The 24028-nt window shown below is 39.1% G+C and overlaps 1 protein-coding gene across 2 annotated transcripts in view; it reads left to right on the top strand.

The window, feature by feature from the left end:
- Window positions 1-24028, top strand: part of clcn1b (chloride channel, voltage-sensitive 1b) — a 242144-nt gene that overhangs the window by 29890 nt on the left and 188226 nt on the right. For both annotated transcript variants that reach the window (XM_051931704.1, XM_051931705.1), the window contains exon 2: window positions 1542-1707. In XM_051931704.1, the coding sequence (XP_051787664.1) occupies window positions 1542-1707 (166 nt within the window). The remainder of the gene's footprint in view (window positions 1-1541; window positions 1708-24028) is intronic.

Genomic DNA, 24028 nt, shown 5'->3' with positions numbered 1-24028 from the left:
TGAAGTAAAAATGAACGAGTCGATACATTGATGGATTAAAGGCCAGAAGTCCACATGACCGTCATCATCAAGTTCTTCCATGTGAACCCTGAATACAATGAGGACTGATTGTGAGGTCATTTATGTTACCCAGAATGCCAAGAGGGGGCTGGGCGGTCTTATGGCCTGGAACTCCTGCAGATTTTATTTTTTTCTCCAGCCATCTGGAGTTTTTTTTTGTTGTTTCTGTCCTCCCTGGCCATCGGACCTTACTTTTACTCTATGTTAATTAGTGTTCCCTAATTCTATTTTCTAATTTATTTTGTCTTTTTTCTCTTTCTTCATTGTGAAAAGCACTTTGAGTTACATCATTTGTATGAAAATGTGCTATATAAATAAATGTTGTTATTATTGATAAATTGTGTGTGCTTACTGGCATACACGCTGTACAGTAAAGTTAATGGAACAGCATTTTGAGCAGACTTAGAACATTCTGAAAAATTTAAGTAAAGTGGCACAGATTACAAGTGTGTCATTCTTAGTGCCTTTGAAAGTGAAGCATTTTATATTGCAAGGTGCTACATACAATAAAAACATGAACTGATTCAGTACAACTGAAAGGCAATGTTTGTTAGCTCAAAGCAGAAGTAAAGAACAATTAAGAATGATTATCTTTCTTTGCTTTAGCCAGAATTGCTTACTTTCACACATAAATCAAGCAATCATTCAAAACAGTTTTTTAGTCAAAAGGTAATGTTTTCTGTTTTCTTTATCAGTATGTTATGATACGTAAGGTGACTCAGATGCTATTTGGGCAGAATGCAGTGCTATCTCTCACACTGCGTTAATAATTAAAGCCATATATTTTTACAAGGGTCTCATTTATTATGACTTATGTACAAACATGAGAGTGGGAAATGGAGGATAACTGAGTAAAGAGCACTTCCTCCTCTACTCGTTCCCACACTTTTGTAAAGGGTGAGGACTCAGAGAGGCAAAACAGAATGTGAGAATTTCAAAAAAGCTGCGCATGTCCTTGACGCCTTTGAGCGTCTTTACGGCATGGCTCTGACAGGCTGCAAATCAACCTTACAAATGTTTAGCCTCTCTGTGTTCAAGCTGGATCTTAATTCTCGTGTAAGACCTGTGGCTGACGACACTACTTTTGAGTCAGAGATAACACCAAAACACTTTTTCATTCTGTCTCTCTCTTTTTCCTCTCTCTATCAATCTATTTCTCTCTCTTATCTGAAACAAATTAAACTTCTTGGCAAAGATTATGTGCTGAGAAGGTTTAATTAAGATTCATTTCTAATTAAAGATGTCCCTGTGGTTAACAGGAAACCATATTCATGTGAGAATGCATTCTTGAGTGTAACTGAGAGGAGAGGTGCACCAGTCCAAAAATAATGGTTAAGCACTTTCAGAAAAATAAATAAATGAATAAAGTTGTACTTGGAAGGTCATTTTCCCAGATGGAGTTGGGGTGCTACATATCCGGATCTGACTTTAAATGTATGAATGAACTCTTGTTTTCCTGTTTTATCTGTTCTCTCTGACAGCTGTATGGACAGTACACCGAGCACCTTGGCAGCTTTGCAAAGAAGGAAGCCACTCGTCTGCTGAGGGAAGGAGAATGGAAAAAACCAAGAGTGCCTGGCAAGACATTGCCCAAAGAAACCTTCACCCCTGAAGTCAAGAAGCAAAGACCTTATTCAAAATGTCAAGGTCAGTTTTACTTTTTGGCAGTGTGAGGTCAATCTCTACTTTGCTTCAGACAAAGGCAGAGGGAACTGTTATGATTCTAAAGCGTTTTCATTGTTTACTGTTTTTGATCATTTTCTAGAACATGCATTTCTTACCCTCCTCTTTTTTATGTAATTGTATTGCTTTACATTTACATATACTGTATTTTCTTAGTAGATGCTTTTATCTAAAGAGTTTTACAAAAGAGGTAAACAATCGAATAAACATCAGTCTGGTAGACTGTTTTGGAACAAGTGTTACAGGACAAGGTTACAAAATTGATCACCACAAGTGGAGAGCTCAGAACAGAAATAAAAGCAGGCTACAGATCCTAGATAACAAAAAACCTAACAGCTAATATTAGCTGGACAGAAAATCACCAAACAAGAAAGGCTTTAGACAGAAATTCACCAAACAAGAAAGTCTTCAAACACTTCTTAAGCACATTAATGGAGTTGTAATTCTGAATGGAGGTGGGCAACTCGATCCACCAGCTGGGAGCTACACATGAAAAGAGTCTGGACTGAGAATTAATACCATGCAGAGGTGGCATCACTAGATGTCATTCATCAGCAGACTTGGTTGAGAAGGAGCATAGGAATTCACAAGTGTCTCTATATATAGGCAAGCATCATGGATTTTAACTGAATATGTGCTGCTACAGGAAGCCAATGTAGTGGTCTGAAGAGAGAAATGACATATGTCCCCTTGGCTGATTAAACACCAGATGTGCTGCTGCATTTTGAATCATCTGCAGCAGCTGGGCAACACATGCCGGTACTCCTGCAAGCAGAGAGTTGCAATAGTCCGGATGTGACTCTGACCCAGGAGTTGTGCTGCATACACAGTTAAATATTGTCTGATCTTGCATCCCCTTATCCTGTTCACACTTTGCAGAAGGACAAGACACTTATCAACAGGTGCAGTCAACCATCACACACTGGTTCAGGTCCCCATTGCCCGGCTCTCAGCAATCCTGGAGCACCACGCTGAGCCACATATGTCCCCTGCTACTACTCCCTCTGTGTTTGCGAGAGACACTGCATGTCAGGTCACTCCTAATTCCTGGCAATCACTCAGTAGGAGCACCCTTTCTTCAGCATCATGATCTTGCAGCCCTGAAGCTCACTCCCAACCTCCTGCCTCTCCGTGCAGCATGGGCCTTCTTGCTCTCTCTCTGCATCTCTGTCTTCTCTCCATTTAACCTCCATCTCTTGCTTATCTTTCTGTCTCTCCCTGGCCACTGAAGCCACTGCCTCTGCCTCTCAAATGCACGTGCATGCAGCGTACCCCAATTAGCCACAGAGCAAAACTCACTTGCGAACACCTACACCTGTTTGGAGCCTGCACCCTCTTAGGGCATGATTTTTTATTTAAAATTAGCCACTAATATCTAAGCCATGTGCCTGGTATTCCACATGTACTCATTTGCCCCACTCCACCCTTGGTTATAACTATAGTTGTCCTTGGAAAGGAAGATGCCCATTGCTGTGGGCACCTGGGCAATCACAATGGGCCCAGTCAGTGAAAATTGGCAACAAGAACTCCTCCACATTGTTCACCAGCATTAGTGACTGTTTCCTCATTCCACTGCTATGCAGTCTATTCACGTATGACAAAGCATGAGGGCAACATCATCATCAAATTCATGGTCAACACCACAGTGATAGGCCTCATCAGTAACAATCATGAGGCTGCCTACAGGAGGGAGCTAAAAGACCTGACTGTATGGTGCCATGACAACAACCTCTCCCTGAATGTCAACAAAATAAAGAAGGTCTACACCACCTGCATCCTCAAAGGTGTCAACAAATGACTGTGTAACATGTCTTATTCTTTGCTATGCTACATCTTCTATTCACTCTTATCACATGTGTTGAATAATGATAATGATGAAGTTACAACAGAGAGGGCAGCACAATAATATGTGTGTATAAATAAATATATTTATATATATATATAGTGACACATGAGTCACTATCTTGAACTCGAGAGAAGACACTGAGTCCAAAGACTTCAAGAAAACCAACTTTATTCCAATCAAAACAGGAACAGTCAGGGTATGTATTCAAACAGGAGCTACTACTTCAATACACACAGACACAGCAAACAAGCAGTGACGGGGCCAGGTCAGTGGCCAGATTAGAATGTTCACCACATCAACCACAGTGCAACAGACATGTTATGTGGGGAGGCTGCAAACTTGCAGATGCCTCAGTGGTGCCGCAAACCTGTGGTTGCCTCGGTAACAGATAAGCAACCCTCAACCGTAAGGGGGAGGGTCTCAAAAGAGCACAAAAATCTCACAATATATGTACAGTATATATATGTAGTAAACAAGTTATCAGATTAATAAAACTCCATTAAAGCAGTTGATCTCAAAAACTGACCTCATCAGTCAATTTGTGAACAGTCTAGACTGAACCCATAGATAGATAGATAGATAGATAGATAGATAGATAGATAGATAGATAGATAGATAGATAGATAGATAGATAGATAGATAGATAGATAGATAGATAGATAGATAGATAGATAGATAGATAGATAGATAGATAGATAGATAGAAGTAATTGTGCAGATATACTGTAGGTGGATACTATTGTGAGCCACCATCCTGGCTAATAAAGCAGAGAACAGGTGATTATGAACCAAAACATGGAATCAAGAATAAGATAATAACATAGTGCATACCATATAAAGTATAAAATAGTTCAGAGGCTTAGCTCTATAAAACATGCAGCAACACTAATAAAATTTTAACAGTACTGGACTCCATTAAAGCAATAGATTTCAAAAACTGACCTCATCAGTCAAGTTGTGAACAGTCTAGACTGAATCAAATTTCATACTTGGGTACTCTGCCCTTGGGGAATAACAAGGATGGAGGAATATAAAAAATGAGTTTTCTTAGTCTTCGATAAAACATATTGCTTATTTGATAAAAAAAAACACACACAGATTCACTCGGGTATATTCTTAAGATCTGTGTGTACATTCGGAATTAGATCCACTATGCACCAGTTATGAATAGAGCCTCTTGTGTATATTAGTCTGTTGCAAAATGTGAGCTCAAAATCCCCAATAATCATTCAATCTAACAGAGTCCTCCCACAGGTTAATTTTTGAAGATGCTTTTTCTCAGCGGGATGAGTCAGACCAAGCTAAGATCTGCTACATTTCCAAAACTGATGACTCTCAGCTTACAATGAAAATGTAAAGCATGTTTAATTTTTAGCTGATATTTACATTGAGTTTTTTGACATTTTTATTGTAGGATGTCTTCTCTTCAGTTTTCATATTCTAACTATATTCTAGTGGTTTCCACTGAGAGTTATAAGTGCCTCAGTTTAATGTGCACTTTGATGGATTGCATAGACATTAGGGTTCAGGCTGCACATGTGGACAAGGAAGAGTTGACTGTGGTGTGTCTGAGTTTGCATCTGGAGAAAGCAGATGCAATGTTTAGATCTGATGACATTTTCTGTTTCTGGAGGCTACCGTGTTATTTTAACAACAATGTTGCATCATTGTCACTGATGAGGCCTATCACAGTGGTGTTTAAATACTATTGAATTGACACCATATACTCAGCCCATTCTTGCAAATGTTCCTAATGGAAAGATATTTGTGCCCAGGCGTGTTAAAGGAGAAACAGTTTTTTGGGGTCTTTCTTCTTCCTTTTTTGGCTAACATTGTATAGAATTGATTAAAAGGTACTTTTGGTGGCCAGCTATGATGCATGAAATCAAAGAATTTATGCAATCCTGTGAGGTTTTCTTCTTAACTAAATCAAGCCACATATAGGTCTTCTCCAACCTCTCTCACCACCCTCTGACCCTAGGAAGGGTACCACAATACATTATATTTCAGATCTTCCTTTTTCTCGTGTTCATATTGCAATATCATTTATTGTTGTCAGGTTGTTTAAGAGTGCTTACTTTATTCCATTGAAGAAAGTACCTCCTCCTAAAGACGTGTTGGACATTTTAATTTGAGATTATTTTAGATTTCATGTTTTTCCTAATTTTATTTTTTCATATCACAATAATTTATTTCCAAACTCTGGCAGAATATTTTCCCAAAAGTAGTGGTAGATGTTAAGTTAACTTTGGGGTATTACCTTGTGTGTAATGGTCAGACTGACAAAATTAACCAACGCGCAGAGGTTCTATGCTTTTCTGTAAATACTTTCCAGTCTAATTAGATTGTTTCCTGAATATTCTTGAAATATTTATGCTTATTCTTCTGTTAAGATTTCACCTTTCGAATGTCTATGTGAATTTAAACCTCCCGTTTTGAGACAATGTATGACTACTACCAATCAGCTATGCAGTTCATTCTTGAGAGTGCTATCCTGACAAACTGGTCATAGATATATTGGACATTACTCTATTATCATGCAAGTAGTTTATGTCACATGTTATCTTGCCCTTCCTCAACATTTTAAAACACATCTTTCTTTTCACGTTTGGCCATATAAACTTGTCTCTACCAGGAGGTCTTTTGAAAAATGACATCCATTTCCACCTGTACTTATTACAGATTACAAAACTATGAGGTCCGAAAATGTTTAGACTCTGGAAAAAGAGGTTTGTGGCTCTTTTATCTGGTGTAGTGGTAAGGTTATGGTCTCAAAGACAGGTCTTGGGCATATACTCAGGATATTTACAGTGGTGTGAAAAACTATTTGCCCCCTTCCTGATTTCTTATTCTTTTGCATGTTTGTCACACAAAATGTTTCTGATCATCAAACACATTTAACCATTAGTCAAATATAACACAAGTAAACACAAAATGCAGTTTTTAAATGGTGGTGTTTATTATTTAGGGAGAAAAAAAATCCAAACCTACATGGCCCTGTGTGAAAAAGTAATTGCCCCCTGAACCTAATAACTGGTTGGGCCACCCTTAGCAGCAATAACTGCAATCAAGCATTTGCGATAACTTGCAATGAGTCTTTTACAGCGCTCTGGACGAATTTTGGCCCACTCATCTTTGCAAAATTGTTGTAATTCAGCTTTATTTGAGGGTTTTCTAGCATGAACCGCCTTTTTAAGGTCATGCCATAGCATCTCAGTTGGATTCAGGTCAGGACTTTGACTAGGCCACTCCAAAGTCTTCATTTTGTTTTTCTTCAGCCATTCAGAGGTGGATTTGCTGGTGTGTTTTGGGTCATTGTCCTGTTGCAGCACCCAAGATCGCTTCAGCTTGAGTTGACGAACAGATGGCCGGACATTCTCCTTCAGGATTTTTTGGTAGACAGTAGAATTCATGGTTCCATCTATCACAGCAAGCCTTCCAGGTCCTGAAGCAGCAAAACAACCCCAGACCATCACACTACCACCACCATATTTTACTGTTGGTATGATGTTCTTTTTCTGAAATGCTGTGTTCCTTTTACGCCAGATGTAACGGGACATTTGCCTTCCAAAAAGTTCAACTTTTGTCTCATCAGTCCACAAGGTATTTTCCCAAAAGTCTTGGCAATCATTGAGATGTTTCTTAGCAAAATTGAGACGAGCCCTAATGTTCTTTTTGCTTAACAGTGGTTTGCGTCTTGGACATCTGCCATGCAGGCCGTTTTTGCCCAGTCTCTTTCTTATGGTGGAGTCGTGAACACTGACCTTAATTGAGGCAAGTGAGGCCTGCAGTTCTTTAGACGTTGTCCTGGGGTCTTTTGTGACCTCTCGGATGAGTCGTCTCTGCGCTCTTGGGGTAATTTTGGTCGGCCGGCCACTCCTGGGAAGGTTCACCACTGTTCCATGTTTTTGCCATTTGTGGATAATGGCTCTCACTGTCGTTCGCTGGAGTCCCAAAGCTTTAGAAATGGCTTTATAACCTTTACCAGACTGATAGATCTCAATTACTTCTGTTCTCATTTGTTCCTGAATTTCTTTGGATCTTGGCATGATATCTAGCTTTTGAGGTGCTTTTGGTCTACTTCTCTGTGTCAGGCAGCTCCTATTTAAGTGATTTCTTGATTGAAACAGGTGTGGCAGTAATCAGGCCTGGGGATGGCTACGGAAATTGAACTCAGGTATGATACACCACAGTTAGGTTATTTTTTAACAAGGGGGCAATTACTTTTTCACACAGGGCCATGTAGGTTTGGATTTTTTTTCTCCCTAAATAATAAACACCATCATTTAAAAACTGCATTTTGTGTTTACTTGTGTTATATTTGACTAATGGTTAAATGTGTTTGATGATCAGAAACATTTTGTGTGACAAACATGCAAAAGAATAAGAAATCAGGAAGGGAGCAAATAGTTTTTCACACCACTGTACATGCCTTGTCTTCTTAGACAAGATCACCTCAGCAGTCTTGAGAAAACAATGGGGTACATCTGGAGTTTTAATCTTATGAATGTTGTTTAAAGTACTCAACAGCCATACTTGAGTAAAAGTAGAAATACCTTTAAGAAAAAGTACCTCAAATAAAAGTAAAATTTGCCCATGAGCAAACTACTCAGACAGAACATTTAAAGTATCTGATATTAATTGTATTTAACTATCCAAGTACAAGTAAATATTGGATCATTCCCTGATTTATATATAGATAAAATTTGCTACCAACTTAAAATAATTCAGATTGCCTTCTTTCTGCATGTGAGTCATATTACAGTCACAAACGTATGAGCTAGGTAACTGCAGCTTGAAGCATTGACGTTCCGCATGAGCTGGACATCTTAATGATTATATTTTGATTTCAGTGGGGCAGGCACTCATAGTAGAGCTGTATAGACCTCCTCTGCTTTAAGAAGGAGCTAATTGCTTCCTGAAAACCATTTTTGTAAAATGGATTTCATAATGAGAACAACTAATTAACTTAAATGGAAAACATTTTAAGAGTTCTCTGACACCCATTTGTTGTTCAAATAACACCAAACTGTATGAAAATTGACAGAATTAGCTTAATATTAACATTAGTTATCAAAACAAACTCTAATTAAGTGTTGCCTTTTGTTAAATAATTTTTAGTAAAGTTCTTTACCTTGACTTTCTCACATTCAAAAGAAATTGCATCTTTATTGGGCTTTTCCAACTACTTCACAATCTGATCTTGGAGCTACGATGCTCAGATTAACACGAGTGACACATGTGACAAGCTGAGTAAACCACAGCACAAGTACACCTCACTCAGGACAGGGGGATCAGCCCCATCAGTTATGGTAGGCTGTCATAAGGACAGTGCCTGTATAAGTAACTGATGTCATCAATATCCAGCCCAGCCCTAAACATCCAATCCCACCCTGTTATGCAAGATGCAGCCAGGTGTACTTGGAATGATTGTGCTGTTGATTGGGTGTAAAGGCCAGCAAGCACACATTTGAAATTCATTCCAGATTCATTGTATACTGTACATTCTTTATATATTCCTAAAAGTGCACTTTACATAATTGAGTAAAACATAGTGCATATTTGTATAGCCATTTTGTTTTCTGCTTTGATATTGCTGTAGTGGTGATGCTGCACAAGATGGTGGGAGCTGACACAGAGAGAGAGATCAGCTGACACCACCAGTAGGGCTCTGCGTGGCTAACTAAAGGAGCTCTCCATTTAGCTCACATTGCAAGTGCTTGTCTGAGCTGGTGATGGTGGGTTTGCAACTCGCTGCTGACTGTTCACCACAGAAAAAATCTTTAAACTAAAAAGCAACAATAACAAGGGTGGGATTTGCACTGTGGACAGGTGAGTGCAGTGGCAACGCTTCACGGAGACGTTCAGTGCGGGCACAAACAGAGATCAATTGACGTCACCGGGAGGGGCAACATTCACACTGTTCAGGCTCTGCATGGCCGAATAAATGAGCTCTCCATTTGGCTCATGCTACAAGTTACCATAAAGCAAATTTCAGACTAAAAGAAATATTTCTTCTTTAAGTTCGAGGATTTGCTCTTTGGTGAACTGTCTGCAGCAAGTCACTCAGAGCACTAAACACGGTGAGTGATGCACCTCCTACTGGCATCAGCTGATCTTTTTCTGTGTCAGCCCCCAACATCTAGCACACTGTTGTCACTACAATTGCAACAAGGATTGTGTCTAGCAAAATATATTAGAGGAGTAGCCATTTGTATTTCAAAACCAGTGAAGTAAAAGTGAAAGTAGACAGAAACTTTTATACTCAAGTAAAAGCAAAATTTTTCTCAAAGCATACTCAGGTAAAGTTATGACATATTTCTATACAATGCTTTATCTTAAAATGGCTGTTATGTTATAGATATGGGTTTCTGTGTATTTTTATTTCTTTTTTTTAATTTCTGATCAATTTAAATAACATTATAACATTTAAACTTTTTCCTTTTATACTATATTGTGGATTATTGGAGGCTGTGATGTTATTTCAGTAATTGGGTCACATTGCTACTCCACAATCAGAAGTGATGTGGTTCATGATGTCATTAGTATACCACTATAAAATTATGGCAACCTGCTTCGTAAGTATCCCACTGTGGATCAACAAAACTCCAGAAAATCTCCTTTAATGGTGGGAAGCTCAAGGAATGCTAGTTATTGTCACATTGTTTTGGTTGTTGATTACTTGTTTTGAGTTTTTGGGAATTGTTTTCAATTTAGATATTTCTGGTTTTGACCCATACTAGATCCTGACCATAATTTTGTCTAGTCTTTTAAAGTCTCCTTACCATTTCTCTTAAATGTCAAGGTCTTTTCATCTTGTCACTAACAACAATGACTTCTGTTTAATGTGTCTGTTTTGTGATTTGGTTCTCATTTGTTTTTCTGGCTTCTGACCTTTACCTGTTGTATGACTACATTCTTGCCATATCCTTGCTGTCTGTTTTCTAGGTCACAATCTTCCGTATTGCATTGTAGTGATGTTATTTTTTTTCTTAACATATGCACGGATACTTAACAATATTTATTAAGTAACCATATAAGCAAAAGTGTGACGTTTCCATTGTCAAAACATTGTTTATCTAACTTATGAATTAGCTTGTTTCTGCTAAGTTAATCTTTCACTGTATATGTACCTTATTACATGTTTGCATTTCAAAATATGAATGCAAGATAAACATGCTCTCATTTCAACACATATTCCCTCATTCATTAATATGGATGTCATCACACTGTAAGATCAAAGTGGCATTGGCTCTCAAATTTCTGTATATAAATTTTTATTAGTGGGATCGCAGCCAAAGTGATGAAGGCATAAATTCAAGCACTAGCAGTATCATATGAAGGACTGAAGATATTCCGAAATTGGCCTTAACTCCTCAACAAAATTCCTATTTCACATCAGACTGAAATGTTACAACAACAGAAAATACATTTATATCTGAAGATGCTTGTCTCTTTATTGTAATGCTGCTTGCTGTGATTCATCATTACCACTAGACAAAAATGATTTTAAAATGCTGTTACCATTTATTTGTACAGTGTGTATCTTGCTCATCTTGCTCACCTTGTACAATGCTTATATTGTATATCAGCCTAATGAATTCGTCATTCAGAAAACCTACATCAAAAATATGACCAGCTTTTGAGAGAATAAACAAGCATGTTCACTTTGCTGTTCAATTGAGATGCACAAGATATTCATGCACTACAAATCCTGATTTAATTTATAGATTCCTTCTAAAGTACAGACTCTCTTGATTCTGTTTATAGAATCTTATGTTGGAAGCCATATGATACATTTAGCAAAGTTTATTTGGCCAGTTTATTATCACCAAATGTTTTTGAAATAGTGTTTGCTTGGATGTAAATGGAGAAACAAATTTAAAAAAACTGCATGCCTTAGGCATCTAAAAACTTCAAGCATCAATCATAAAGCCATAGTATACATAACAATGTAAACTTCAACAAAATCATCTTAAAACTGTCCCAGGATCGTGATCAAAGCAAAGTTAATACCTAGCTCCAGAAATTTGCCCCATTCTGACATTCTTCAGATATTTTGAAAGGCATCCACATCTTAACTGTGTGCTCATTTAATAAAAGACATTTTCTAAATTGTGTTCTGTGACATACATGCTCTGCTTTCAGTAGAGTCACTGTAGCTGATCAGGCTGTGGATGGAATTACCCAACGCTCTGCAATTTTCTTTAGGTTAATCTGCAACTGTACTATGCCCTTCTGTGAGTGAATAAATGTGTGTGTCTGAGTGCTTGTGCCGGGATAGATTCCAAGCCACCATGACCTTACACAGTACTGAACAGATTGAAAAATGGGTGAATGAATGTATGGATAGATATGCACCTTAACAAACTTATTAATTTGTATTTAAATTGGTGATGCATTCATCCAAAGTGACTTATAATGTCAAGATTTGTTACAATTGTTTATATACTTCAGGGGAGTTAAATGACTTGCTCAAGGTCTCATAGTTAGTTGCAGATGGGAATGGAACCAGCATATTTGTGCTTTCTGGTTGTTAGTCAGTATACCATGCTGTTTATTTGTATTTTGTACATCTCTTAAAACTCTACAGCTATCTGTGTGCCGAAGGAGACTGGGAGAGAGGCAGCTTGAAGTTGCACACACGGAAGCATAGTCATGCTGCTTAGAAGTTGCTCCATCTCTGGAGCATGAGTAAATCTACTTTATGGTGTGGTTGACAGCGATGAGAGGGCATCTTTGTAAATCCAAAGGACAGGTGACATTTAACTGTCAACACCTCAGAGTGGACTCCTGGGCAGTGACAAAGTATAACCAGCGTCTCTTTATAGGACGTCCCTATTAGGCTCCTAGAACACAAACCTGAGTCAGTACCTCACATGAGGCTTGAGTCAGGCAATCTTTTTAGTCCATGTCTTAACCTAAAATGCAGGGAGGTGCTATAAGAGGCTGCTGAAAATCACAAAAAAACTAATAGCTTAACTCTTCTTCTCCAAAGAACTCCTAGATGATAGATTTGTGTATGCTCCAGCCAGCCATATGCTTCATCTGTTGTGTTTTTGTACTGGTAGCAAATGACATCTCATACAGCTTTTCAGTATGTTATAGTATGTGAACCAGTACATTTAGGAGGGATTTCATTACAGTGGTGGAGTTGTTCATGCTGTTGCTTTACAAATCCTGTATACTGGGCTTAAATTCTGAGACTTATTGTGGTCTGTGTAGTATTTCCACTTTCTCCTTGTTTATATGTATATTGGGTATATCTGGTTTTCCTCACACTTTACTTAAGATGTGCAGGTTATGTTAAATGGAAACTATAAATTGGGCACAGGGTTGGTGTGTGTGTGTGTGTGTGTGTGCCCTGACACCTTATCCAAGCTTGTATTGCACTTTTCGCTGACTGCAGGGTATGGCTGCCTTACACCTGGTGCTACCAGGTTAGGCTTTGACCCAGAAGTTAGTTATACTTTTGTGGATGTACGTACTGTACATCTAGAAAGAATCCAAAGCTCTAGCCTTTTACTAATAGGACACAGTACAGGGAACCCTCCAACATTCTGACCTGTCATTGTTTACACATGTCTTAAACAACTATTATCATACACTGATAATTTCTGTATTATGTATATCTATTATTTATTTATTAGATTACGTATTTATTGATTATATTTAAGTATCAATTGCATAATGCCATACATTGCATCAATGTTCATATTGCTTACTACACGTCAATATTGCTGCTATTTCTTTGTCTTGTCTTTGCACAATGTCTTGTCTTGTTTGTGTTTTAATTTTAATTTTAAATTTAAATATACATTTTATTTTTAATTTAATTTTAATTTTTAATTTGCACTTCATGTTGTTACACTGTGGACCCTGAGCTTTGCAATTTCATCTATCTGTATACTTGTATATGGTTGAGATGACAATAAAGTTCGCTTTGACTTTTGACTTTGACTTTGAGATTAAGGAAGCTATCAAATCAAAACATCATTTTTTACTTGTAGCATGGCATTCTACACATTACAGTATGTTGCAGTTGATGGATGTAGTGTATGTTGTGGCACGCGGCTGGGGGTGGTACCCAGCCGGGACGCCCAGGAGGACAGGAGGAGGGCTCATGCCTCCTCCAGACCACGAGAGGGCGACCGCCCTGGTTCCTTTAGGGGCCACGGGTGCAGGGCTTGGAAGCCCAACCCTGTAGGGGCCCGTGGTCTCTGCCAGGGGGCGCCCCTATGCCTGAAGGACCTGGAACCCCAACACTTCCGCCACACCAGGAAGTGCTGGGGGGAAGAAGATTGGGAGCACCTGGAGGGCTTCCGGGAATACAGCCGGCACTTCCGCCACACAGGGGAGTGTCTTAGGAGTGTCGGGAAGCACCTGGAGCCCATCCGGCATTTATAAAAGGGGCCGCCTCCCTGCAAAGAAGGACTGGAGTCGGGTGAGGAGAGGACAAGGTTTGGAGGCAGGAGAGAGGAGGCGGCCTGAGAGCAGGCAGAGAGAGTGAGAGCCTGGACTTTGGGGGAGATTGGTGCTGGAGGCACTGGGTTTGTGCACTTTATTGGACTGTGTTTATGCACAATAAACGTGTGGTGGACTGTACAATGGTGTCCGTCTGTCTGTGTCCGGGCAGCTTATCACAATGTTTTCATTAAGTGCTTAATTTTGAAAGAAAATAACATAAAGGGTCCTTTGTTTTTTGGAATGAGTAATTATAATACCACAGAACAGTGGCCCTCAGGGTCAGTCATCGGACCCCCAGTGGCTGTAGGAAGGTTTTTGTTCAACCAGCTTTTGTTTTTAATTGGACTGCTAGCCTAATTTAGGAAGATGTCATTTCCCAGTTTCTGTGTTTTAGGATCCATGTAGAAATTACAAAACTAAGTTTGCAAAGTTTTTATTGGAATATACCAGGCGTCCATATATATTACTTTGGGATAATATAGTGTCTTTTTGCCAACTTTGCTTTTAAGATCTCCATCTTGATTTTCATTTTACTTTTCCAAGTGTTTTGGTTATTTACTCTATAATGTACAGATGAACACTTTAGTGGGTCTGAAGCTGATGTAGTTGCAGCCTTTCAACATTCAGGGTTGTTTGCCCTGGTGTCTGCTCTGTTCATTATTAACTTTCATTACTAAAATGCAACTAAGGGAGCAAACTACACAGAAATGGGCAAATTGATAGAAAAACAACAAAAGAGAGTTAAACATTTAAAGATGTTGCAAAGATACATACATTTCTAAATGTCTTTAATGGTGAAAATCACACTGCTCTCCTTTTATAAATGCAGAATGAGAGAAGAGAAAAAAGACCAGCTAATTCAATGAGATCAATGACAGACAAAATGACTCAGTGACGGTGAAACTAGTTGGAACAAAAACCTGCAACCACATGGGGTCCCCAGGAATGAGTTTGAGAACCGCTGCCATTAAATAATAAACTAATCCTGTAGCACTGCCACACAGAAATGTTATATGTTTCCTGTTTTTCTTTATGGCCTACTCGTACGTTCAAAGAAGATAGCCGGTACATGCTAGGTTGAAGTTAACTGGTGATTAACAGCAGCACCACTAAAGGCAGGATGTCCAGTTTTCATAATTTGGAGTTTGCATAAATTGCCTCATTGTTGAAATGGAGAGAGAGAAAACAGTAATTGATAGGAAAATATAACTACGTATATAAACAGATCAGCAACTGCATTACCCATAAAAATAAACTACATCTATAAAGACCTATCTAGATAGGGGAAGATCAGCATTCATCTCCAGGGCCAAGTTCCAGGTTCCTTGGATTCTGCATTCTCCCTGTTATGTCTAACTCTCCCGTGTGAGCTTGTTGAAGTTTTTTTTATTATTATTATTATTATTATAGTGCAGTGCTGACTGTGGAAATATTTTACATTTAAATAAATTCAAATTCTTTCTTTGGCTGGCTTCTACAATTCATCCACCCAGTAAAATAAGACTGTTTGACCTCTGGACTATTATGTGAACTTCGGGAGGGGTTGGAGTGCTTAATTTACTGTAGATACTGTATTTGTATTTGCACTTTAAGGGTTATTGTGTTGTGGGGAGAAAAAAAATGTCATTGCTCTTTCCATCTTTGTGTCTTTTCTTATAAATATACAATATATTTTTCCTGGCTTCACTAAAATTGTCTTGTAACTGTCCTTTTAGTTATATACATGCTGTGTTTGTACGCATGTACAGTATATTCCCCATTACATTAAATGGGAAAAGAAAAAGCAAAGCCTGATGACGTCATACTTTGCAGTAACAAAATAGCAGCCTCCAGTTAACTCTGGGCTAAATATTTTAAAGGGTCTCTTCAATTTATAAAGGAACTCCATGTCTCTGGTCGCTTGGTTGTGAAGTGGCACATCCTTCTGGATGGTTGTTGCCCTCACTTGGCAGTTTCTCAGTGTTGTGGAGGAAAATGAAGACAGCACAGTCAGATGCAGCACCCCGCTAAACTACATACCTGGGAGGAACTCAGAGGGTGACTCTCTGACGCACATGCATGTCAATATACACTATCAAGAATTTGGCTGTTTAAAGTTTATTATATTGAAAGGGGGACACACGCCAGGGTGCTTTAGGAGGTGATATTGGCCTATCCTTAAATTAGCCGCCTTACAGTTTAGAAAGGTGAGTAGCCTGCTTTCAGCAAATTGTGCCCAATTTGTTACACTGCCACCTGCAGGTGATATAATGGTGCTGTAGTAGTAATAGCAGCATTAATGTCATATGTACAGAGCACAGTGAAATTCTTACTTGCATATCTGACTAAAATGTAGTGATCAGAGCCATTGCCCTACATCTCCAGTGTTCAGCATTCAAATCCTGACATCCTTTATGTACTGTACGACTCTGTACAGTGTGATTTTCTATGCTGCAATGTGCTGGGTCAGTAACTTCACTTCAAGAGAAATAAATCAACAAAACTAATCAGATGAATCAACAAACTATTTTTAAAAAGCAACTATCCTGTTACCCTGGTTGTTAGTAGCAAATGACAGACAAAAATATTTTCACTATTTAATAACACTTTAGTTTAGGTACTGTAAGAATGCATCTATTACTAATTTACTATTATACACTTATTTAGGTCTTCATAACACTTGCAAAGCATCAGTGAAGTGTTTATTCATCTCTGCATTGTGACCTACTAACAAAACTTCACTTTGGAGTGGTCTGAGGTGGCTTAACTGAAACACATTTCCCTCAATATTACATATTTAGTATAAGACCTGTGAATCCTTCATATTAACAAGTAATTTTACCATAATTTCAATATGCTACACTGCACAAAGATGAAGAAACTATCTACTAATGTTTCATAACAGTTATGAAGACCAAAATAATCCTTTGTTAAGGTCTTGTTACATAAGAGTATAGGCATTATAGATGCATTTTGCAGTATCCATTTTCCTTAGACTTCTGTCATCAAAGGTGAATCTACTATTAAAGCAGACATAGGTAGTGCGTTGAGTGGCCATGCCCAATACAGATGACATTTTAGAAAGGGTTGCCTATGGGCTTTCTATAGTGTGTTTACTAGTCAGTTAATGCTACATAGCAGAAACCTTTGCTAAGGTCTTACTACACAGCAGTAATTGACTAAAAGATGCTCCATAATTCCTTTTCTAGAAGGTCAATGGTGTTTTGTATTCCTTAGTATGACTGAACAAAGTGCAGGCTTCTGCTCCCTTTTGATGCTGACCTGCATTAAGCAAGTTAATAATTGATAGATTGTGATAAAAGGTCCGTGGCGCAGTACAGTTTTTAAATAAATAAACACGTCCCATGAAGTGCAGGCCCTGAATGGCTGTGGTTGTGTGCGAGTGCGCTTCGCACCAGGGTTGATTGCAATTCACGTGCAAAGGTGAGCAGATCAATCAGGTGCCTCATTCACATCTCAGAGGTAGCAATGTATTACACCTGCACCCAGTTAGGTCAGAAAAATAAGAGCCTGTACGGGACAAGTGGGGAGATTAAAACAGAAAGAAAGGAAGATCAATGAAATAGCGAAGAAGGAGAACAAAAAAGAAAAGGAAAACAAAGAGACAGAAAAAGAAAAAAACAGAACAGAAAAGGAGGAGGATGGAGATTAAAGAGGCACCGGGGACTGAGATTTTAGAATTGCTCTCTGCCCTTGGGATTTTAACCTCATTTTATGGATTACTAGCTGAAATACCCAGCATTGCTCGTGAGGAAAATAAGTGTTTTTTTTAATTGTTTGAGAAAAATATCTATATATATAATTCATTAAGCCGCCGACAAGTAGCCACCCATGGAAAACACGCAAGTAGCCACCCATGGAAAGCACGCAAGACAGCCACGCCCACCAACTCTAAGACCATTGGATACGACGAAAACTCGCAGAGCCACACCCACCAACTCGGACGCAGCAACTCACAAAACACGACGTCATTGGATACGACGACGACTCGCCGAGCCACACCCACCACCTCGGACGCAGCACGTCACAACACAGGGCGTCATTCACGTTCGTCTCTGCTAGACTCCACATGCACCTCTGAGCCACGTTGACTTTTCATTATTCTTTTCGGTTATGACGCACGCACCACCATCGCAAACTGTTTTACACGCCATGGTCTTAGAGTTGGTGGGCGGGTCTCCGTGAGTTGCTCTTGCGAGCGGGCACATGACCAGGCGGTGTGTATTCTTTGAGAACGAGGGTAGACACGGCAGGACCATGTAAGAAGAGACATGTTTGTTGCGGATGTGAATTGCTGAATGAGCGTGCAACGGCGGTCCTCCAATTGTCAGTCACGGACAATTGTATGTTTCCCTCTCAAAACACAATGAAGGAAGAAGTCTTTAAAAACCAATAAGCCCTGTGCCTCTGTTTCATTAGCGTCTCACCTGCTTCACCAATGCAGGCCCTGCAACAGTCCAGACGCTCTCTCAGCAGCTGACCTTCTACACAAGCTGTGTGCGTGGGTGGGTGTTAGTTAGTTAATTAGTTATTCAAAGGATTTCAAGATTTAATATGCACAAGCGGTAACACTGCAAAAGCAGCCCAAACCAGAAAAGACGGCTGGCAAAAAGTGGCCGACAAATTAAACGCGTGTGCATTGTACTTACTGAAAGCAGCGTTATGGATTTTGCAAATGTTCATTTTTTTCCCTCCTTTTAGACAATTGTGTCTTTCCGGAAGTGTTCAGCCATCAATAAATAATTATGCGGCGTATGCCTGCAGGAACACGTGCAGCAAGCGAGAGAGTGCGAGCGACACACACACACATACTCGCACGCACTCGAGAGAGCGCTGGACACATAAGAATAATAATACTTCGTTACATTGATATAGCGGTGTTCTCAGTATTCAAAGCGCTATCCACACAGGGAGGAACCGGGAACCAAACCCACAATCTTCCACAGTCTCCTTACTGCAAAGCAGCAGCACTACTACTGCGCCACAAGGCAGTTAAAGAATGCACCGGGCTCGATTTTGTTTTCACTTCTGTTTACAGCGATCGGGTTGTAGATAGCATTGTTGCAATGTTACTTTTCTTGGTGGCTTATTACATTACGGATGTTTCACATGTTCATTTTTTCCCCCGTGCTTAAAAGACATTAAAAAAGTGTTTCTCAACTGTGACTCCGGAACCTCACAGTACGCAAGCTATATTAAGCGTCAACAACGAAGCCCCGCTACACCTTAATCTACAAGTACTGACAACTGTGTTGTTCAGGAAGTGTTCACCCATCAATACATAATTATGCGGCGTATGCTACGCCGCGGGTTGGCTAGTAATAAAAAAAAAACCCACAACTTTAAAAATAAAAATAAATTAACAAACAATGAAGACTCACTAAATGTGTTTGTCTTACAGTCTTGTGTGTATGTTATCATCCAGTTGACGCTCGGAACCGACCAACTCTAATTTCAAAAGCAACAGGGTTGCAGTGGGGCTCAAACATAAAGAGTGCTGTCAGTCACCTCCAGTTCTCCCTCTGGTGGTCGTTCTGAGTGTCAACTTGATGATAACATGCATATAAGACGATCACCCCCCACCCTATCCAGAAGGGGGTGGGTTAGGTTTGATTTCACCCTATAGTATTTTTAGTCGACCAATGAGAAACACGTATACCAATTTTCATGAGAATCACTTTGGAAGTGATGCTGGAACATGCATACATACACACATTGACTTTTATACAGTGGTGTGAAAAACTATTTGCCCCCTTCCTGATTTCTTATTCTTTTGCATGTTTGTCACACAAAATGTTTCTGATCATCAAACACATTTAACCATTAGTCAAATATAACACAAGTAAACACAAAATGCAGTTTTTAAATGATGGTTTTTATTATTTAGGGAGAAAAAAAATCCAAACCTACATGGCCCTGTGTGAAAAAGTAATTGCCCCCTTGTTAAAAAATAACCTAACTGTGGTGTATCACACCTGAGTTAAATTTCCGTAGCCACCCCCAGGCCTGATTACTGCCACACCTGTTTCAATCAAGAAATCACTTAAGTAGGAGCTGCCTGACACAGAGAAGTAGACCAAAAGCACCTCAAAAGCTAGACATCATGCCAAGATCCAAAGAAATTCAGGAACAAATGAGAACAGAAGTAATTGAGATCTATCAGTCTGGTAAAGGTTATAAAGCCATTTCTAAAGCTTTGGGACTCCAGCGAACCACAGTGAGAGCCATTATCCACAAATGGCAAAAACATGGAACAGTGGTGAACCTTCCCAGGAGTGGCCGGCCGACCAAAATTACCCCAAGAGCGCAGAGACGACTCATCCGAGAGGTCACAAAAGACCCCAGGACAACGTCTAAAGAACTGCAGGCCTCACTTGCCTCAATTAAGGTCAGTGTTCACGACTCCACCATAAGAAAGAGACTGGGCAAAAACGGCCTGCATGGCAGATTTCCAAGACGCAAACCACTGTTAAGCAAAAAGAACATTAGGGCTCGTCTCAATTTTGCTAAGAAACATCTCAATGATTGCCAAGACTTTTGGGAAAATACCTTGTGGACTGATGAGTCAAAAGTTGAACTTTTTGGAAGGCAAATGTCCCATTACATCTGGCGTAAAAGGAACACAGCATTTCAGAAAAAGAACATCATACCAACAGTAAAATATGGTGGTGGTAGTGTGATGGTCTGGGGTTATTTTGCTGCTTCAGGACCTGGAAGGCTTGCTGTGATAGATGGAACCATGAATTCTACTGTCTACCAAAAAATCCTGAAGGAGAATGTCCGGCCATCTGTTCGTCAACTCAAGCTGAAGCGATCTTGGGTGCTGCAACAGGACAATGACCCAAAACACACCAGCAAATCCACCTCTGAATGGCTGAAGAAAAACAAAATGAAGACTTTGGAGTGGCCTAGTCAAAGTCCTGACCTGAATCCAATTGAGATGCTATGGCATGACCTTAAAAAGGCGGTTCATGCTAGAAAACCCTCAAATAAAGCTGAATTACAACAATTTTGCAAAGATGAGTGGGCCAAAATTCCTCCAGAGCGCTGTAAAAGACTCATTACAAGTTATCGCAAACGCTTGATTGCAGTTATTGCTGCTAAGGGTGGCCCAACCAGTTATTAGGTTCAGGGGGCAATTACTTTTTCACACAGGGCCATGTAGGTTTGGATTTTTTTTTCTCCCTAAATAATAAAAACCACCATTTGCAAACTGCATTCTGTGTTTACTTGTGTTATATTTGACTAATGGTTAAATGTGTTTGATGATCAGAAACATTTTGTGTGACAAACATGCAAAAGAATAAGAAATCAGGAAGGGGGCAAATAGTTTTTCACACCACTGTATATATAGATTTATTGGTTTACTTTCGCCTCCACTGTCATATGAATTATTATCGGTTATTAATTTATTGAAGACTTGGATCACTACACTGATGGGATTTGGTTTTGATTAATTATTAATTAAAGCACTGACACCTTTGCATCTACCCCTTGCTGTAAGTGTGCATCCTCAGTTGCTCGACTCATCTAGATATATGACTGTCGACGGTTTTGGGATTAAGAGACTCCAGGATCGAACAAGGAAGCGTGGATCCAACCTGGGTCGTAACACGGATACATTGATGTCTTTTGATAAATGAGTTGCTTATGTTCTGAGTTTGGATGTCTTAGGCTCAGATTTCTGGTAATGACCAAAATATTACATCTGTAAATCCGTATCAGGGTTCAGTAAAAATAGCAAAGTGTTATTCTATTTCAAGGTGCTGAAAAATCCATGACATTTTTATCCATCTCTTTATTGTACCGCCACAATTAAAATTTGTGAAATCAAAGGAGGCTTATTCCAACACTATTGGTTACAATCGCAGATGAGGTATAAGTGCATAGGAGTACACACTTGCAATACCCCACACTGGCATGATCTAGAGCTGATAATAATCTAACATGCATGTCTTTGGGATGTAGGAGAGAAAAAAACAAAGACTTAGAGAGATCACGTGAGATCCACACAGACATGATGAGATGTTGGATTTGAGCTGATTCTCCTGGTGTAGTTTCATGATTGTCATCATCATTATTATTATTTTAAATCATTTATTTTTGCAGTCTCAAAACATTTAGATTAATGATGCAGTAAACCAGTGCACTCTGAATTGTGTAGTGAACATTGTTTTTAAAATTCATTCAACAGCAAAACCTTCTGATGTCACAAAATCTATTTATTTTAACCCAGGGTTCTCTTTCGGGGTTGTGTCCTCAGTTTCAACTGTTCAAATGAACATTCAGCCTACCTCTTTATATCATGGAGAAGTGAAAGCTGAACCAGCCAAGCGTGCATGTAATACATTTTCAGAAGTGACCTTTGACCTTGACTTTCTTGGCACAGAATCAACATATTTTTGGAAGTGAGAAATGTTTCTGACAGTCTTATTTTTGGAGATCTTTGTAAGGAAATAGAGAATCTTGGAGTATCAACTATATTAATATCTGTGAAATTATTTCCATGCTTCCTTGTGGTGTAGAATTCCACTAGCTTCCATGTTGCAGCCCAGCCTAAATTCTAGCAGACGACTTTTTTTAGGTAGCACTAATTAACAGTTGATAGTGGTACATTAGTTATTTTATGGCTGTAGGGAAACAGGTGTGAATCCAAAAAAAGTCGCTGTGTTTGGAGATTTTGTGCATTCTCTCCATGTTAAAAGAGTTTTCTACAAGTTCCCCAGTGTTCTTCTACTTCCCAAAGATGCGCACATTAAATCTGAACTGGCCTGATGTGAGTGACTGGCACCCTGTGTGTTCTTGCCTTGCAATCCTACTAAGACAGACGTCCATGACCATTTAATTAAAAAAGTGGCATAGATGGATGGACTTCATATTTCCTATTTATATATACAGTACTTATTGCAATGTGTGGAGTTTTGTGCATGGAAACAATTTAACAAATTTCACATTTCAGATTCGGTGAAGAGGAAAGCAATATAAAATGAAGAGAGCAGGCTGGTCTCTCTGAGTTTGTAAGGAAAAAAAACAAGTGCCATCAAACCAAATATCCTCAAAACAAGAAAAATACTTACGTGAATTCTTTGCAACTCTGTCACTTAAAGGCCTTGTTATGTTACACAATTTTTGCTGTAATTTTTAGTGCAATCTTCATTTACATACAGTAATTTTAGCTAGTGAGCTGCCGTGACATGCTATGCTGAGCACCACTCATTAAGTCTGAGATACCCAGCGATTCAGTCCAAATAGTCTGAGAGTTATCCAGATTTGATTTTATCTTAACCCGTAGGGGCAGGCTTGTGCGTATGTGATAGCAGACAACCAATAATCCTTCATCCAGAAGTACAAGCATAGAATTCAACTATGAGGAATAAGAAACACGGATGTTGTAGACCACACAAACAAAAGAGATAGTCATCTGTCTGATGAAATAAAGAGCCATGATTGCTCTACCTGGAAACATTTGTACAGCACTGGTTCTGTCAGGGAGCATGTTATTAGTTCTCAGAAAAAGGGGTGAGCTACAGAAATTGTGGAAATGTTAAACTGAATTCATCAAGAGTGATATTCCTTCTGACTATAAGTTGTGCAATGTGACAATAACGTAATATGGACTGGAGACATGCAGTTAGAGATATGGCAGTAGGTAAATTACAGCAAGAAAATGCCTGAGTCAAATAATATGAATATGCAGTAAATAAAGGAAAAAAGTATTTGACTTGGACATTAGGTTGATCATTGAGTCTAAATTGACCAAATGTGTGTGAAAACCTTGAAGAGAATGGAGTCCACAGAGTTAAAACGAGTTCAAATTTTACCAGGAGATGGAATATGGTTCAATTGGAGCCCACAGAGGCCAAATCAAAGGAACAGCCTGTGTTAAAAACACTTGAAGAGACAAACAATTGACCATCAAAGCAAAATTAATTAAAAAAAATCAAAGGTCAAAAGTAGTCATAACAAAAATGCC

The sequence above is a fragment of the Erpetoichthys calabaricus genome, chromosome 9 (genome assembly GCF_900747795.2).
Source record: "Erpetoichthys calabaricus chromosome 9, fErpCal1.3, whole genome shotgun sequence".
Classification (NCBI taxonomy): Eukaryota; Metazoa; Chordata; class Cladistia; order Polypteriformes; family Polypteridae; genus Erpetoichthys; species Erpetoichthys calabaricus.
This window is presented reverse-complemented; position numbering and strand designations above follow the sequence as displayed.